The sequence below is a fragment of the Octopus sinensis genome, linkage group LG4 (genome assembly GCF_006345805.1).
Source record: "Octopus sinensis linkage group LG4, ASM634580v1, whole genome shotgun sequence".
In the NCBI taxonomy this organism is placed as follows: Eukaryota; Metazoa; Mollusca; class Cephalopoda; order Octopoda; family Octopodidae; genus Octopus; species Octopus sinensis.
Window position 1 is genome coordinate 147,753,382 of NC_043000.1, and position 19,101 is coordinate 147,772,482.

The 19,101-nt window shown below is 39.1% G+C and overlaps 1 protein-coding gene across 4 annotated transcripts in view; it reads left to right on the forward strand.

Annotated features, from left to right (window-relative positions):
* LOC115210215 (serine/threonine-protein kinase 11-interacting protein) overlaps positions 1-19,101 on the forward strand; it is a 97,494-nt gene that overhangs the window by 2,532 nt on the left and 75,861 nt on the right. For 2 of the 4 annotated variants that reach the window (XM_036502539.1, XM_036502540.1), the window contains exons 1-2: positions 17,292-17,384; positions 17,639-17,729. In XM_036502539.1, the coding sequence (XP_036358432.1) occupies positions 17,307-17,384; positions 17,639-17,729 (169 nt within the window). In that variant the 5' untranslated portion in view covers positions 17,292-17,306. Of the gene's footprint in view, positions 1-17,291; positions 17,385-17,638; positions 17,730-19,101 lie in introns of those variants that run through there. The other 2 variants (XM_029778685.2, XM_036502542.1) reach the window with 1 other exon arrangement.

Sequence of the window (19,101 nt, forward strand, 5' to 3'; positions counted from 1 at the left end):
ACACGTTAGATAATATTGTCCTGGGTACATTGTACCTTGAAAAGAAAAGGGGATGGTCACGGATGGATTACTTTTAATCGAACGTTTGCTCAATCAAGGCTGACTTGAGAGCCAAACATACCTACTCCCACTGTTAGAGCATACTTTTTACCAGTTCATTTAAAGTGTTTATTTCTCGCTTCACTTTTTTTATACTCTAATAATTTAAGTAGGTTTGTCTAATCTCCCCCACTTTGTAAGAACGTGTCAATTTACCACCAGAAAAGATCAACATTTATTTAGTAAATTCCTTTATATTTTTCGTGTGTGTGAATGTGCAGCAGTTTGTTTTGTAGTGGTTGTTATCAGACTTAAGTTGTTCTAGTTATGACAACACATTTGCCTTTTTGGCAATCTTTCGTCTCTAGTAGACCTTTCCGTCGATTTCCGTAAAAAAATTTTTTTTTTTACATATGGGCTTGCGGGAACTTTTGAAGTAATATACATACATATACACATACACCGAGTAAAAAATTTCAGTTATCTCTTTCTTTCACACATTACTCTGTCTCTTCACACACACTAACAGAAGCACTTCACTTACACAACATACTGTCTGTCTCCCACACCCCATCAAACACACACATGTACATCAATGCTTGCCATGCACGGTAACTTCAAAAGAACTTCCCTCGTCATACAATCGCTTTCTCTTAGTCTCTTTCGCTCTCATTACTTCAAAAGTTCCCGCAAGCCCATATGTAAAAAAAAAATTTTTTACGGAAATCGACGGAAAGGTCTACTAGAGACGAAAGATTGCCCATTTTTTTTTCGCAATGTAAATAAAACTATTATTCATTGTTATCCCATTTATTTTTTAAAAGACAGAAAAATACGGTTTGTAGGTAGATTTAGCTGCTGTTTCTAGGAGGTCATACAACAAAGTTGAGGCTCCCGCGTTGGCTCGTATTTGTTTGGTTTGAGACGGTTGCAATATCCGACAAATCTCTGTATCTTATACACTGTAGCTAAACAAAGGTTTGGAATGAACTAATAGCTCTATTCTTGCCAGTTCTGTTATTCAAACGAATTCAGAAACCCACTATTCGGTGTGAATGAAGCAAAACCCTTTCCTTGTTGGTATTTGAATCCAGGATGACAGAACAGTTACATTTAGTTAGTGCCAGATTTGAGCATAAGCTACAGTTTAGGGCCTCACAATTTGCGAGGCTCTCAAAATAGTTAAAAGACATGGTTTTTGCATTTCGTGATGCCTAGTGTATTTTTTAACAAGGGGCCTCCAAGCATTGCATTGCATTGCACCTCGTCCCCTGCCTAACGCCGAGATCATCACCCTACCGTTTCTGTCACTGCTCCAACAATAATAATGGTTTTTAACTTTGTCACAAGCCTTACACATGTTTGGAGGAAGGGTAAAATTGATCTATTTGTTTCTAATATTCTAGTATCAAAGTAGGATTTGAGTTCTGAGACTAGATGTACTGAATAAAATACCGTATTACATTTAGTTTCTGTCTGCCATGTGGCGGTTTAGCATTTTCTAATCTCGTTGAGAGAAATACCACAATTCTGACCCCTATTTCTCTCTCTCTCTCTCTTAGTGGTGGTAGTAGTAATTTATCCTCAAACTGGCCCTTAACGAACAAACTTGTCGATCAAAGGCATTGCAACAGTGATCACCTTGCCTTTATTTCGGGTGTAGTGTACCTATACCAATGTCCCTTTTTGGGACGGTGCTTCGTAATTTGAAGCGGATTTGACTGCTATTTCATGCATGTTTAGTGACCTTATATAGCCTCCTCCTTTGACTGGGCTGTGATAGTTTATCTCAAATGACATCGTGGTTTTGGTATCTAATGGTCAATTCAACGTGACAAGAAATATTTTCATTGCTGATGTCGGTGTTTTACTTAGTTGACAAACGATAAATGTGTCAAAGGAAGTGATCAGAAATCATGATTGTGGTTGTTGTTGCAGAGATGTCGCTGAGTGTGGCTATACTCAAAGGTGTTCTGGCTATCATTATACCCACTTTCTCTCCCGACATGGTTTATCTAAGGTTACATATTCCAGTGTCTCCCTCACAGCCCACATTAATTGGATGTGATTTGAGGAAGATTAGGCTAGTTTTTGTAACAACTCGAGGCGCCACATAGAGGACCCATCCCGTGTTCGCAATTATTCTGATAGCTGTACCATCAAACCTCTACTGTATCAACCATCATTATATTCTTCTTGTCTGCATTTTTTTCCAGTTTTCACCATACATTTGCATTCCTGAAGAGCTATAGTCTCCATTTTTAAGTAGGATATGTAGCTTGAAGTTTTGAGGAATTATAAATGGGTTGCTATGACGTTGGGTAGCTTTGTCAATGTAATGAATTAGCTATGTAGGAATTGTGGTCGTAACTGCTAGTAGGTGAAACAGGCCCACATACTAAACTTTGACTAAAGCTTGGTTCTGACTTTCGAATGAGTAATCACTGAGGCCAAGTTATGAGGAAGTCTCGTCAAGAAATGTGTTGAGAAGAAGCTTTCCCTGTAAGGCTGGACAAAGGTGGTGAACGTTTTACATCGTCTCCATGATCTTTTAGTGTCGTCGGAGCTAGTCCACTTGTATCTCAGTATCCCATAGATAGTGGTGCGCTGAAGCTGCGGAATCTAGATATTCTGAGAGGTGAGCAGTTGTGGTTTGTTAGATACGTTTTCCCACAATTCATCTCTGACAGAGCTGCAATTCAGTGACAAGCGTAGATAAACATCTGGATCTGGAATGTCGCCGGGTTCTCACATTCTTCAATATTAATCTTGCATCTTATAAAAGGCTCTTAGTGAAAAATGAATGGCGATTTTCTGGGTAATGTTCGGGGTATGTACGAAAACCAACATAGCAGTGTCATCTGGATAACTTTCGAATTTGGGATTATCGATAAATTTCAAATGTCCTTGGCATGGTTAACGCCGGTTCTACTGTGGCGTAGCTAAAGTGAGCACCGCCCGGGATAGCCCTTGGATTTGCCGTCCTGCTCCATACAGTCTTATATAGCAGACCCCAAAGTGCTGCTCCCATGGCTAGCGTCACCCGGAGCGATGTACAAGAGAGACGAATGGAGTGAAATGTCAGATGATTCCCCTTCTTCCGATGGTATTATGAAGTTTTCCAAATTCACGAATTGTGTTAATGTCTGTGTGTGTTTTGTGCAAGCGTTTGTGTGTCCCCACCCCGCCACTGCTTGAAAACCGGTGTTGGTTTGTTTGGTTCGCGTAATTTAGTTGTTCGCCTAAAGAAACCGATAGAATAAGTGCCAGACTTTAAGTACCGGGATCGACTTGTTCGACTAACCCTATAAGGTGACGCTCCAGCATGACTGTAGTCCAATGGCTAATATATTTATATATAATTGGTACCCCGGCATGGCTGAAATATACTCACAAAGCATTCCTATAGAGTCGGAAATTATCCTATACATCAGAATCCATTTCTTTGGATATATATGTTTTAAGCATCATCTCATTTCTGGTGGGGGAGCATCCGCAGTCCTTTTACTTTTTACTATATTTGGAAAGATTTTTTTTTTTCAGGTTTATGTTATGCATATTTTAAAACTCAATCTCAGATGTTTAACACATAAATCTGAGGAAATTATCAAAAGGTGTTCAAAACTAAAAAGAATTATGGAAAAAGGGGGTCACTGTTTCTGCTGAATCGTAGTCTACGATTCCCAAAACATACACATCCTAAGAAATTACTGCTTTTGATGCAGTAGACAATTCCATTGGAACACACACACGTACGTAAATTTGTGTGTGTATTTCTGTGTGAGGTTTTCTCCTTTCATTTGCATGTGATCCGGCCACACATTCATAGGAAGACTTTAGAGTCAAACGATTCGCGTTCAGTCCTTTCTTAAAACATAATATATTGAGTCTGGATGTATGAAAAGTTAAGACAGAGGAGCAAAGCGATATAATACTATTGGTATTTACTTTGTGAGCTTCTTAAGGTTTCGTTACCTTCAAGTTTTACCTTTTGATATTTCTAGTTAATATATACTTTACTAGTCATAGTGTTTACCATGATGAAAAATAACTATATCTTTTTATGAACTAATACCCTTCAAGGCAGTGTCCCAGCAAATGACTGAAACAAGATAAAAGATAGGAATAAATGTTTGTTTTAAAATACAAGCAGCCTAACGACGAAACCTTTATGAAGTCGCTGAATCTGTTAGAAATATCAGCAAAATATCCCTCGAATCACGCACCCTAACTGTCTTAAATAAGGAAGTGCACGCTACACTCCGCTTAAATAAATGACGGGCTTTTGATAGTCACTGTTAGAACGCCTTTGGTGTATGTGTGTGAGAGAGAGAGAGATGAATGTGGATGCTGCAATTTTGGATCAAGGGAGAAAATTATGAATTCAGTGACTTGGACATTCATAGCAAGAATGCTTATTATGGACTACGTGGTCCATAATGAGCTAGAAAAACAGTCAATTATCCGTTGCAGTTGTGAGTGATGGTGGCTAACAGTTGGATCCTAATTCCCGTAACAGTGGTTACGACTATCACTCTATTATAAACATCACTATTCAGCTCCAATTGCATATATTATTGTTTAGCCCCAGGTCTGCCTTGATCGAGCACGTCTATTAACAAAGGCGGTCTACCGCGACTACAACGTTTTTTTTTATTTTTAGGAATATCTAGATCTACAATCAAATGTCTTTTTTTTTCAGGCAGTAGGGGTAGTGGTGGTGTTGAGAAAGAATTGGCTGCTATTTCTAGCAAATTGATATGCCATTTGAACGTTCCTTTGCTGGGTCGTAATTTATGAGTGTGTGCATGTACATGTGTGTCCACGGGTATTTTTTAGTTACACGAGGAGAGTGCTTTGACCAAAATGCATTCAGACCATGGCCATCCCGCCTTTCTTCTATACGCATGGAACCTAAGTCTAATATTATTCACTATGTTCTTTTTCAGACGGGAGGGTGTCGGAGTTTTCTCTGCTATTTCTAGCAAGAGGCTCTCTCGTTGACTCGAGTTCTTCGGTCGATATTGCAAGGCGACTTGCAATGCTTGCTTTATACCCAATAGGAGAAATATAATAATTGTTGTTATTCTTTCCGGTGCGACTTTGCCTGTCATTCTTCTCTAATCAATATACAATAAATAACAGTCAACTATTGTGTCAATACCAGTTAGCTACTGATAATGGTTTAATCTATTATATACCTTGCCTCCACAATTAGTGGTTTTGTGCCTGACATATCTTCAATCATTAACATCATGTATGTAATTTCTCTTTGTTCCTTTTCCCGTCGTCTTTATGGGAAATAAAGAAATTATTATTATTATTATTATTATAAAAATAATGTTTAGAATTTGCTTATGTTGGTTAGAAATTCCGATCAATATTGTCGAAATGCTGGGCAGTTCATCAAATACTCTGCGCTCGTGTGTATATATGTGTGTGGTTGCATTTGTCTGTCTTGTGGTGGTGGCTTCTTTAGTTGGTTGTTGTCATGTGATGGAATTCTTGCCGTGTCCTTAATTTTAGTGGTAGAATTAAGATGATCGCTGCACAGAATGCCCCATCGCGTTTAGATGCATTCTTTTACGTCCCGAATAGTAGGACCACTTTGCCTTTCTTCCTTCTTAGGTTGATAAGGTAAAGTACCAATGAAATACTGGTGAAATTGATACAATCAGCTGTATCCTTCTCCCCAAATTGTGTGTCCTGTAATGTACACCTACGTTAGAAACTAATATAGTTTCCCATTCACATTGTTCTGGGTTCAGTTCCACTGCGTGACACCTTGGGCAAGTGCCTTCTGCTATAGCCTCGGGCCGACCAGTCTCGTGAGTGGATTTGATAGATGGAAACTGAAAGAAACCCGTCATATATATGTGTGTGTGTGTGTGTATATATATATATGTGTGTGTGTGTGTATATATATATATATATGTGTGTGTGTGTGTGTGTGTGTGTATATATGTGTGTGTGTGTGTATATATATGTGTGTGTGTGTATATATATATATGTGTGTGTGTGTGTGTATGTATATATGTATTTATGTATATATATGTGTGTATATGTGTAATCTGTCTTTGTCACCTACCATCGCTTGATAACCGGTAATGGTTTGTTTACGTCCCCATAACTTAGCGGTTCGACAAAAGAGTCTGAAAGAATAAGGTACCAGGCTTTAAAAAATAAGTACTGGGATCGATTCATTAGACTAAAAAATAATCAAGCCAGTACCCCCAATGTGGCTGCAGTCTAATGACTAAAACAAATGAAAATTAAAAGATATAATCATCGTCCTTGTTTTATCGTCGTTTTCAATGCTTTCTTGAGCTAGACGGAATTGGAGAAGGACTTTCTTCTACAGCCAGATTCCCTATCTATGGTGAACCATTACCTGCTTCCAAGAAAGTAATATTCCCTCATAATGAAACACATTTCCAAGTTGAAGTCACTTGCCCAAGGTGCCATGCAGTGGAAATGAAACCGAAACCATTTGGTTGGGAAGCAAGCTTTATACCCCACAACTATGCTTATGATTATCACCATCATCATCATTGTTTTTAATGACTACTTTTCCATGCCTGCATGGGTGAGATGGGAGTATGTTGGGGCAGAGTTTTTAAATCCAGATACCCTTCCTAATGTGAAGTAATTATCTTCTTGTATGTCGAGTGATAAACAGTCTGGGTATGGCTATGTGAAGAACTGGAAACAAATGATACTATCTTATCTGAACAAGCTTTTGGTAAACAAAGCTCTCATCATGTTACTATACATGTCAAGAAGCTTGGACATGCTTTCACAGTTGACTACAAGTAGGCAACACTGTCAACAAGACCATTGTTTGCACCTAGCAAACAGATGTTAAGACAAGGGAAAATACGAATTCACACACGTATATATATACACACACACACATGTGTGTGTGTATGTGTTTATATATGTGTATGCATATATTATTATTTAGCATCCTTATTCCGTGCCTACATGGGTTGGTTGGTTTGATTCAATACTGGTAAGTTGGGGAGCTGCACAAGGTTCCAATCTGATTTGGCATGGTTTGTACAGCTTGATGCCCTTCCTGATGCCAACCACTGCAAGAGTGCCAGTTACAAAACATCAGCATTGGCCATGATATTACCTCACTTGGCTTGATAGGTCTTCTTAAGCATGGTATATTACCAAGGGTCTCAGTCACTTGTCACTGCCTCTGTGAAGCCCAAAGTTCAAGAGGTACTTTTTACATGCCACTGGCATGGGTGCCAGTTATGAAACACTGGCATTGGCCACAACTATGATTTCACTTGGCTTGTCAGGTCTTTTCAAGTACAGTATATTGCCAAAGGCCTTGGTCACTTGTCACTGCCTCTGTGAGGCCCAGAATTCGAAGGGTGCTTTTTACATGCCAGTTACACGACACTAGCATCAGCCTTGACTATGATTTCATTTGGCTTGACAGGTTTTCTCAAGCACATAATACTGCCAAAGATCTTGGTCACTTGCTATTGCCTTCATGAGGTTCAATGTTCAAAGATTATGCTTCACCACCTCATCACATGTCTTCCTGGGTCTACCTCTTCTACAGATTCCCTCCACCATTAGAGATCAGCACTTCTTCTCATAGCAGTCCTTATCCATATGTATCATACAACCATACCAGCTTAGTTGTCTCTCTTGCACACCACATCCGATGCCTCTTATGCCCAACTTTCTCTCAAGACACTTACACTCCATCATGCATGCACTCTGACATTGCACATCCAGCGAAGCATACTGAATCCAATGCCAAGTCAAGCAGACAGAGTTAGGATCTGTAGTTCGTGGTTAGATGCTAAAGACATTCCTCCAGATTTTCAAGAGGATGCAAATGTAACACTATAAACCAGTGGTTTTCAACCAGGGTTCCGCGGAACCTTAGGGTTCCGCCAGTACAGTCCAGAGGTTCTGCAAGAAGTTACAAAAATGCTAAAATCGGCAGTAATTTTTAATTCTCTTGTGCAGATATGTGTGCATAAGACTATTAAATTATTACACAGGGGTTCCTCGAGCCAGTGGAATGTTGCCTTGGGGTTCTGCTCCAGCAAAAAGTTTGAAAAACACTGCTATAATCTAATGGACAATCTGTCAATTTTACAGCAGTGTCTGCAAATATGAGTGAGTGTCTCTACCCTGCATTACTTATATTCAGCTTGGTTTATTCAGCCATTTGAGACTGAAGTTCTGTCATTGCTTTTTATTTTATCTGTTACAGTAATCCCTCGCCACATCACGGTTTATTATTTAAGCTTATGTCGATTCCTCCATTGTGTTGTTTTGGCATTTATAATAAAATAAATACTCTTTTACTCTTTTACTTGTTTCAGTCATTTGACTGCGGCCATGCTGGAGCACCGCCTTTAATTGAGCAACTCGACCCCGGGACTTATTCTTTGTAAGCCCAGTACTTATTCTATCGGTCTCTTTTGCCGAACCGCTAAGTGACGGGGACATAAAAACATCAGCATCAGTTGTCAAGCAATGCTAGGGGGACAAACACAGACACATAAACATACACGCACACCTATATATATATATACATATATACGATGGGCTTCTTGCAGTTTCCATCTACCAAATCCACTCACAAGGCTTTGGTCGGCCCAAGGCTATAGTAGAAGACACTTGCCCGAGGTGCCACGCAGTGAGACTGAACCCGGAACCATGTGGTTGGTAAACAAGCTACTTACCACACAGCCACCCCCGCTTATATAAGACTTGTGAAGACTTGTTGAGGCAAGTGAAATCAAAATTGAAATCAAATTCAATGACTGGCATCCGTGCTAGTGGAATGCTAAGAGCACCATATACAAATTATAAAAATAAAAAAAAAATATACAGTACAGTACTGCTTCTATTTTGCAGATTTTCACCAAATATGGGGTTTTGGAATGTAACACTCGTGATAGACGAGGGATTACTGTATTGGTGATTTCTTAATTTGGTTAAGGCCAGTTGTTAAAAGGAATGGAGTACTGTCAATTATATTCATTATCTATATTAGCAATGAGTAAACCTCTACTTGCCTTACTTTGTAAAGAAAAAGAAACCCCAGCAGATAATGTGATCCCAAATAATGTAGTACATCATCATCATCGTTTAACGACCGCTTTCCATGCTAGCATGGGTTGGACGATTTGACTGAGGACTGGCAAACCAGATGGCTGCACCAGACTCCAATCTGATCTGGCAGAGTTTCTACAGCTGGATGCCCTTCCTAACGCCAACCACTCCAAGAGTGTAGTGGGTGCTTTTACAAAAACTATCTTCCCAGTTAGCCTTCCTTTGATATTGCTATACCTCTTATGTGTCCATAGCTTACACTGGGTACATCTTATAGAGTTTCTATCTACGCCTTTTCTACAGATTGAGCAGGGCCATCCACCTGAAGGGATTTGTGGTTTGCCTGCCTTCCTACTTATTAATACTTTGGTTGACTCTAAGGCCCTTCAATTCTAATCCTTGTTTCCACACCTGAAACTTCTCCTCTGGTTCTGTTAGTGACTCAGCAATCAGAGCAAGGTCGTCAGCATAAAGGAGCTCCCAGGAGCATCTTGTCTTGAATTCCTCTGTTATTGCCTGGAGGACTATAATAAATAGGAGAGGGCTGAGGACTGAACCTTGGTGGACTGCTACTTCTACCTGGAATTCTTCACTGAACTCGTTGCCAACCCTCACCTTACTGACAGTGTCCCTGTGCATGGCTTGCACAGCTCTCACTAACCATTCATCTATCCCTAGTTTCCTCATTGACCATCAGATAAGGGATCGGGGGGGGGGGACCCTGTCAAAGGCTTTCCCCATGTCAACGAAAGCCAGGTACAGGGGTTTATCTTCAGCTAGGTATTTCTTCTGCAGCTGTCTTACCAGAAATATAGCATCAGTGGTGCTTTTCCCTGGCATGAACCCAAACTGCATCTCATCTAAACTGACTCTCTCGCTAATTAGTAGGGCTATGACCCTCTCTGTGACCTTCATTACCTGATCTAACAACTTGATACCTCTGTAATTATTTGTATCTAAAGCATCATCATCTGAATATTATTTAGAAGAAAATGTTTGAAAAAAAAGAAGGGATGTTTATGACTGAAAAGCTTTCAATTGTAGGTCTGTTTGATTAGGGTTGAGCTGGGACTAAACAACTTTAGAGGGACCTCTATGACAGAGTGAGGACTAAGAGGGGTCAAACCAAATTCTCTATGGCATTTACTGTTTTTACTGTTTTGTTCAGCTACACAGTCCTTGATTTTTGCTAAAATCATTTGTCTGAAATAATTGAAACCGCTTTTCTTCGCAGCACTCTAACAATACCTGGTTATTGAACTATGACGTTTGCCTACATAGATTCCCAAGAGTGTCATATTTAATTGAACTAAATGATAATGACTTGAGTACAATTAAAATTAGATCATGAGATTTGTCTTGATATAATCTTACCAACACCTACATCACTTGTTCATGCACGTGCTCACCCACTCACACATACACCCACTATCTTTATCAGTTAGATGTTTACGTTTTCCCATCTGATCTTGGTTGGGGAAGGTCTGTACTATCAACACATTTTGTTCCAGTATTATATTTTACGGAGATTTTTGTGATGGTGTGAGGCAGATGTATTTAATATGGACCTAGTACATAGAAGTTCTCTTTTCAAATTGGGATCTCTCTCCACCACATATCAATTTGAACCATAATCAACTGTGTGTATGTTATCATACACATCACAAATAAATATGATGGTGTAAATCCCTCATTCACACATCTTGTTGTTCGTAATTGTCAAGTATCTTACATACACAGACCAATGAGGCCACCTCTGAACTTGCTAGAAATAGCAGCCATATCATATCCTACCAATGAATAGGAAGTCAGGCTTAGATACATGCTATCTGACAAAAATGACAATATGGTCATAGCCAGAACAACTTTTATCATAGGTCTGCTATATCAGAGTTCTCTGCATGGAGGCTAAGCCACTACAAATTTTGGTAGAGGCTCAGTAGTTAGAGTGTCGGGCTCACGATCATGATGTAGCGAGTTCGATTCCTGGACTGGGCTGTGTGTTGTGTTCTTGAGCAAGACACTTTATTTCATGCTGCTCTAGTTCACTCAGCTGTAGAAATGAGTTGCGATGTCACTGGTGCCAAGTTGTATCAGCCTTTGTGTTTCCCTTGGATAACATCAGTGGCATGGAGAGTGGAGGCTGGTATGCATGGGTGACTGCTGGTCTTCCACGAACAACCTTGATCAGACTTGTGCCTTTGAAGGGAACTTTCTAGGTACAACCCCATGGTCATTCATGATTGAAGGAGGTCTTTACCCCTTATTATAGTAATTTGAAATCTTGACCAAAGAGGCAGGTGGTAGAAGAAGAATAACCAGAACCTAAATGCTGTCAGCACATCTAACTACTCCATTAACTACCTCTTTGTATTTGGTATTTCAGTACATGTAGGGCATTCTCAAGGAAAAAAAGGTACCTTGCATTATCTTGCCCTCAAAATATTTTCCTCCTTTAGTTTGAGTAAACATTTCTTTTTTCCCCAAATCCCACCTATCTCCACCTGCATTTGTGTATGTTCATATGTGCTGGGTTGTATTCATGTTTTTCTGACACAGTTTTACTTGTGTGAGATTGCAAGTGTGTATAGGTTATGGACTGTTTTTATTGGAATATATAATTTATTTCTTTGTGAATTCATGGATGGTCATGGCTATGTGTATGCTTTCACATGCCAGGATATGTATGTGTGCATTGCATGTAGATGTCTATCCTGATGATGATGATCATCATCCTTTAACATCCATTTTCCATGATGGTATGGGCTGGACAGTTTGAGCAGGGCTGCATCAAGCAGGAGAGCTGCATCAAGTTCCAATCTGATCTAGTTTGGTTTCTGAAGCTGGGTGCCTTTCTTAATGCCAACCACTTTACAAAGTGTGCTGGGTGCCTTTTCGTGGTGCTGGCACAGGTACCTATTTCTTTACTACCCACAAGGGGCTAAACACAGAAGGGACAAACGGATTATGTCGACCCCAGTGCGTAACAGGTACTTATTTAATCGACCCCGAAAGGATGAAAGGCAAAGTCGACCTCGGAGGATTTTGAACTCAGAATGTAGCGGCAGACGAAATAGCGCTAAGCATTTCGCCTGGTGCGCTAATGTTTCTGCCAGCTTGCCGCCTTTTCCCTGTACTTGTGCTGGCACAGGTACCATTCACTTGGCACCAGTATGGTTGCTTTTTACATGGCACTGGCACAGGGCTCTTGCAAGCAAATTCTCTTTAGCAGAAGGAGTGGCATTAACACTTCTGCTGTGGAGGACAGGGATCATATAATCTGACATGTCTGTGTGATAATATGTGAGACCGTTGCTTCTGTTAATTCATATATATGGATGGCCATCATACACATGTGCCTATGTATAAAAATATGCTATTTAGTTCACTAATTTCAGCTTTCCATAAGCATATGTGAATACATACATTGCATATGTTTTGACAAGCTGTTTACTAATCATTGATGTGAATGTTAATTCTTAAACATGTTCTGGTAGATTTAAATATAAATGTGCTAAATGCTATTGTGCTTCCCTTTTGGAGAAAAACTTCTCAGACAGGACTGGCTGAAATGTCTCCACACCAGACATTGGCATGAAACTACAACATTTCACGTCTGTTGTGCAAGCCATATGCCAGAAATGTGTCTCAGAGCACAAGGCCAAAACAAATAGGAACAAGATTCCAAGGGAGAAGAAGATCCTCATGAAACGACAGATGAAGGTTGCAAATCGCCTCAACCAACATCCCGAAAGTAGCGAAAGGCTTCTAATTTCTCTTCGACTTTTATCAACACATGTCTAATATATCTATCTCTATTCCCTCTATTAAAGTTTTATCACTGGAAACAAATATTAATCTCCTTCACTGAAACTACTCTCTCCTTACTCTCCTCACCTATCCACGTTCCCACATTGACTTCTCCCTCACCCTCTCTCTTCTCTATTCTCTTTCCTCTTTCCTCCCTCTTTTCTCTCTTTCTCTCTATCCTCCCCTACTCTCTGTCTCCATCTCCTCACTTATCCACATCCCAACATAGCATTCACGCCTACTCCCCCTTCCTATCTCCCCCCATTTTTCTCTGTCTCCTTTCTCCCTATCTATTTATTTCCTCTCTCCTGCTCACTCCTCTCTCTTTCTTGTTTCCCTACTCCCTTCTCCCTCCCTCACCCTCTCTCACTGCCTATCTGCTTCTTTCTCCCTCTCTATCTTCTTCCCCTTCTTCCCCTCCCTTCTGAAGATGGATCTTCATACAATGAGCTACATTAGTGTTAGTGACCACTTCGAATCCCAGAGACGCTGGCATCAGGAAGCGGTCAGAACAATGCTCTTGGCATGGTAAGTAGCTGAAGGGGCGCCACCTAATACTCTCATTGCAGACACCCTGGAGAGTTTTGGCTTCCGTCGAACAATAGCACAAATTGAATGGGAAAAGACCGAGTCCCTCCTATCTTACAAGCTCATACTTCCACACATCGAAATATTAAACAAAATAGTTTAAGTAGAAGCAAGACAAGAAAAGGAGAATGGCAATGAGGAAAAGGAAAACGAAATTGAGAAAGAGGAAAACAAAAACAAGGACAGCATGGACCCAGAGAAGGACCCAAACAGGGTAGAGAAGAGACAAGTCAAAGGGGACAACTGTGAGCCCAAGAAGAGTGTCTAAGCTGGCCAAGAGAGGCCGAAGCTGAAGATGAAGGCATATGAAGAGGAAAGGGACAACAACAGTAAATTGAAACAAAAGGTAACACAAGACAGAACAAAGAATCTAGAGAGACCACAAGATGAGAAAGAACATAGCCCACTTTCGTCACTGGAAAAAGGATATATGTATTTGTATTGGGACCCCTTCGCATCGAAGACCGGTGATTGTCGTGTGCTGACGACCCAGAAACTCGAGTCTGTGCATATCACGTCAGGTCGACAATACTGATAGGGCACAGAAAGTGTGTCAATAGTCAGCTGGAGATGTTCTCTTGGGGCTACAAGCTGCAGTAGCATCCACCCTTAGCGGTTAGCCACATTTAAGTGGCAAATATACTTCATGTTGTCATGTAGCTACTGTTTATACCTCGTTCGGGGATTTATTATTGCTTATATATATATATATATATAGTAGAAATATGTTACAAAAAGAAAATAGAAACTACACGTGGTAATGTAAGGGGAAAGTAAGAAAAATCAACGAAAATGCACATTGTAAATAAAAAATAAAAAATATATATACACAGTGGCTTGCAAAAGTCTACACCCCCTTTGAAAATTTATATATTTTGTATAATTTAACAGGGAACAACACATTTTTTTCAATTCCAATGATTGTTAAATAATAAGCAGATCCATCACACTTTCCTTTGATATAAAAATTACATCTAAAAAATTTCACACTGATTCTTAAAATCATATAACTTAGAAAAATGTCTTTGCAAAAGTCTACACCCACCCCCCCACACCAGATATTATACTGTGTTATCAGGTAGTTTGTCATTGATGTATACAATCCCAAACAATCAAAAGTGACATGTGTGTTCTACCATAACAAACAAACTTGGCCAGTCCGTTATTTTGCTATAAGAGGTGATTTAACTGTCTACAAAGTCATTCACTACATGGTTCTTTTGGTATGTTGGTCTTTGGACTCTGACTGTAAACACAAGGGGTCCAACTCAGGAAAGAAAATGGTCAAGCCTCTGTCTCAGGAAGTTAAAAACCTTATTATTCAAAAGTACAATGAAAACAATGGCTATAAAAAGATTGCAAAAACTTTAGAATTGCCCCTAAGCATTGTTAAAACTGTAGTTAAGAAGTGGTTAGTGCACAAAACCACTGCTACCCTACCAAGATTTGGGAGACTGAGCAAACTTACCAGAAGAGCAAAGTGAAAACTGGTCCGGGAGGCAACCTCCAACCCTAATGCAACACTGGAAGCTAGGCTAAACTTTGCCAAAAGTCACATTAATGATTCCATGACCATGTGGCGAAAGATTTTGTGGTCAGTTGAGACCAAAGTTGAGTTATTTGGAAAAAATACGAAACGCTACGTTTGGCGGAAAAGGCACTGCTCACCAACCTCGTTACACCGTCCCCTCTGTAAAGCACAGCAGTGGCTCAATCATGCTTTGGGGCTGTTTTTCAGCTGTAGGGCCTGGAGAGTTGGTAACCATCCGAGGTATCATGGATAGTGTCAAGTACCAAGAAATATTGGAGGCAAACCTGCTGAAGTCTGCTAGAGCTCTGCGCTTGGGTCACAATTTCAAGTTTCAACAAGATAACGACCCCAATCATGTGTCAAAAAGCACTAAAGCTTGGTTTTCTCACAAGAAAATCAGCTTTGGAGTGGCCCATTATTTTTTTAATGGAAAGAAAACACTGATTAAATTTGGTTTAAATGTTTGACAACTCAGCACCGTCCATTTGATGGGGGGGCGTTTTGCTTGTATATATATATATATATATATATATATATATATATATACTTATTTATATTATATAGAGGGTACTATTATTCATAGGTACCGCACGCTAGGAGGGACTTTTGCAGTCAAAACTACAACATGAATAATAGTACCCTCTATATAATATAAATAAGTATTTTCAAAGTTGAAAAAATTTACAAATTTTTTCTGTTATGAGGTTTTTCACGCTAACTACTTGATAATTTCTTATAAAGATTTTATCCTATTTTTTTATATATATATATATATATATATATATGAGAGAGAGAGAGAGGCAATTATATTGATAAACAAATTAGATACATCAAATAAATTTAATAGGTTTGATGTAGCTAATTTGTTTATCTGCATAATTGCTTCTATACCAACTCAACTTGATTACTCTTATGAGCCTTTATTTTTTATCCTGTAATGACATTGGAGTCTAAGTTTGAATGTTTTTTGTATTGTCTTCCATATGGACAATCTCTGGATCTAATCTGTGAACTTTACAATATATATATATATATATATATATATCCAGTGGTACGTTTTTTACGTACCCCTGGCCTCCGTGCCGGTGGCACGTAAAAAACACCATCCAAGCGTGGCCGTTCGCCAGCCTTGTCTGGCACCTGTGTCTGTGGCACAAAAAAACACCATCCGAGCGTGGCCGTTCGACAGCCTCGTCTGGCACCCGTGTCGGTGGCACATAAAAAGCACCCACCACACTCACGGAGTGGTTGGCGTTAGGAAGGGCATCCAGCTGTAGAAACTCTGCCAGATCTGACTGGCCTGGTGCAGCCTTCGGGCTTCCCAGACCCCAGTTGAACCGTCCAACCCATGGAAAGTGGACGTTAAACGATGATGATTATATATATATATTATATATGTTGCATTGAATGCATTGTGACATTTATTTTGGCTCTACACTATGAATTCAGCTTATCCTAGTGATGGTGCTGGTCTAACTCTTTCTAGCAGTTGTGTCCTGAATGTTCTGCTGTGGTGGTGGTTGCGAGAAGGACAAGATGGAGTTTCTGTTGAATTGTGTTTCACTCCCTTTTTCCAGGAAATCTTGAATTTCGTTCAATTATGAGAGCATGCAATAATATAGATATTAGATTAAAATTGTTTGAAGTATATGTTGAGTGACAATTTAGGAGTGACAGTTGTGTGTTTGTGTGTATGCATGAGCATGTGTGTGTGTGTGTGTGTGTGTGCGCGCGCGCGTGCGTGTGTATGTGTGTGTTTGCATGCATGGTCATGCGAGTATATGTATGTATGTGTGTGAATGCTTAGTACATGTGTCCTCTATGTGTATCTATCTATACATACATACATACATACACACACACATACATACATACATACATACATACACACATTCACATACATACATACATACATTTATTTATTTATTTATTTATTTAGATGTTGGTACTTATAGCTGATATAGATAAGATAACCTCAGTTATTGAGGCATTGTGTTCACAATTTAGTTTTATTTTACCCTCGCAGAATAGGCAGAGGTAAAATATCCATGGTTTTATTGAAAAAATTTCAGTGCTTGATCTAAGGTCTAGTAATAGCTACCAGGCACCTGTTAAAGTTTAGTATCCTAGGTCCCCTATATGTTAATATCAAGTTTTGGAGTTAGTAGAATGTGGTGCTTGAAAGTCATTCTGGTAGTACTGAACATTTCACATAGCTATTATAGAAGCTCTCTTGTTATACATGTTGTTTAGTGGAGACCTGTTTTGTAAACTTAGTATCTCCAAAGATTTTTTTTTTCTATTGAAGTCTAAACAGAAAGTAAATATTTCTAAAGTGCTCCCTAACATACTTTTCCCATTGTTTGAAATTCAGCTCACTTCTCAAAACAATGGTAAAAGCATGAGCAAAGGTCATCTTACCCCAAAGATACCAGTTAAGTGATATATATATATATAATGCTCCATTCCTTCAGTTAGCTTCTCAGCAGTCAAGGCTGTTACCAAAATCCTTAGAATTGTTGCTGTTTGTATCATATTGGTTATCACTTGTATTTTATTATTTTTTTCCCCCAGCATTCGGATTGTGTGGTTGAAAAAAGGATGACTTTAGAAACCAATGAAATTAATATGGTTCACCAACTTGCTGAGGTGGTGCATTACCAAAGTAAGTTTTTCTTTTTTCACTTTCAATAACTTGACAATTTTTAATCATATTTTTTTCCTTTTTTGTGTGTGTCTTCCTTTTTTTTTTGTTTTTTAAACAATTATATTCTCCAAAATGAAGATAATTATTTATAAAAAAAACAACAAAAAACGCGTTTAGGCTTGGCTATGTATAAGTACAGGCATGGCCGTGTGGTATGAACCTTGTGGTTGCTTCCCAATCACATGGTTCTGGGTTGTTCCCATGTGTGGCACCTGAGGCAAGTGTCTTCTACTATAGGCCTGGGCCAACCAAAGCCTTGTGAGTATATTTGGTAGATGAAAAGTTAAAGAAACATATGTAATATATATATATTTCTTTACTATCCACAAGGGGCTAAACATAGAGGGGACAAACAAGGACAGACAAACGGATTAAGTCGATTATATCGACCCCAGTGCGAAATTGGTACTTTATTTATCGACCCCGAAAGGATGAAAGGCAAAGTCTACCTCGGCGGAATTTGAACTCAGAACATAACATCAGACGAACTACTGCTAAGCATTTCGCCCGGCGCGCTAACGTGTCTGCCAGCTCGCCGCCTTAATATGTAATATATATATATATATGTACTATATATATATGTGTGGGTTCAACCTCCACCAGTGTTGGTTTGTTTACGTTCCCATAGCTTTAGCAGTTTGGCAAAAAAGACTGATGAAATAAGTACCAGATTTGTTTGACTTTACTTTTCAAGGCAGTGCCCCAGCAAGGCCACAGTATGATAATTGATGCAACTAAAAGATAAAGAAAATTTATGTCTTTTTACATATCTCATTGTGTTTTTCTCTCTCTAACAATATTACAGTAAAAAGCATAAATGTCAAAAGTTAGTATCCTATGAAGAAAAGAAAGGCCCCTCTGACATGACCACATTCACTGTGCTAACATAACTCTCACATTTTTTGTATTTTGTTTCATTTATTCTTGCCAATACATGCCACCACTTATCTTATTTAAATTATACTAGCAGTATCGCCCGGCGTTGCTCGGGTTTGTAAGGGAAATAACTATAAAGCATTTTTAGAGAGTCATAGCCAAAAGATTTTTGATTTTGATTTTTCCAGTTTCAGCTTATGAGCTGTGGCCATGCTGGGGCACCGTAAAAAAATGCATTAAAAATGGAAAAAAAATGATGGTAAATTTTTTTTTAAATCGTTGACTCATCGTAGACATTTTTAGAGAGTTACTTCCCTTATATAATAGCGAAAAAATGCATTAAAATGGAAAAAAATGATGGAAATTTTTTTTTTAAATCGTAGACTCATTGTAGATGTGTGCTAATACCCAGAAGGGCTCGATATGAATCACGACTATAAGATACCCGCTTTTG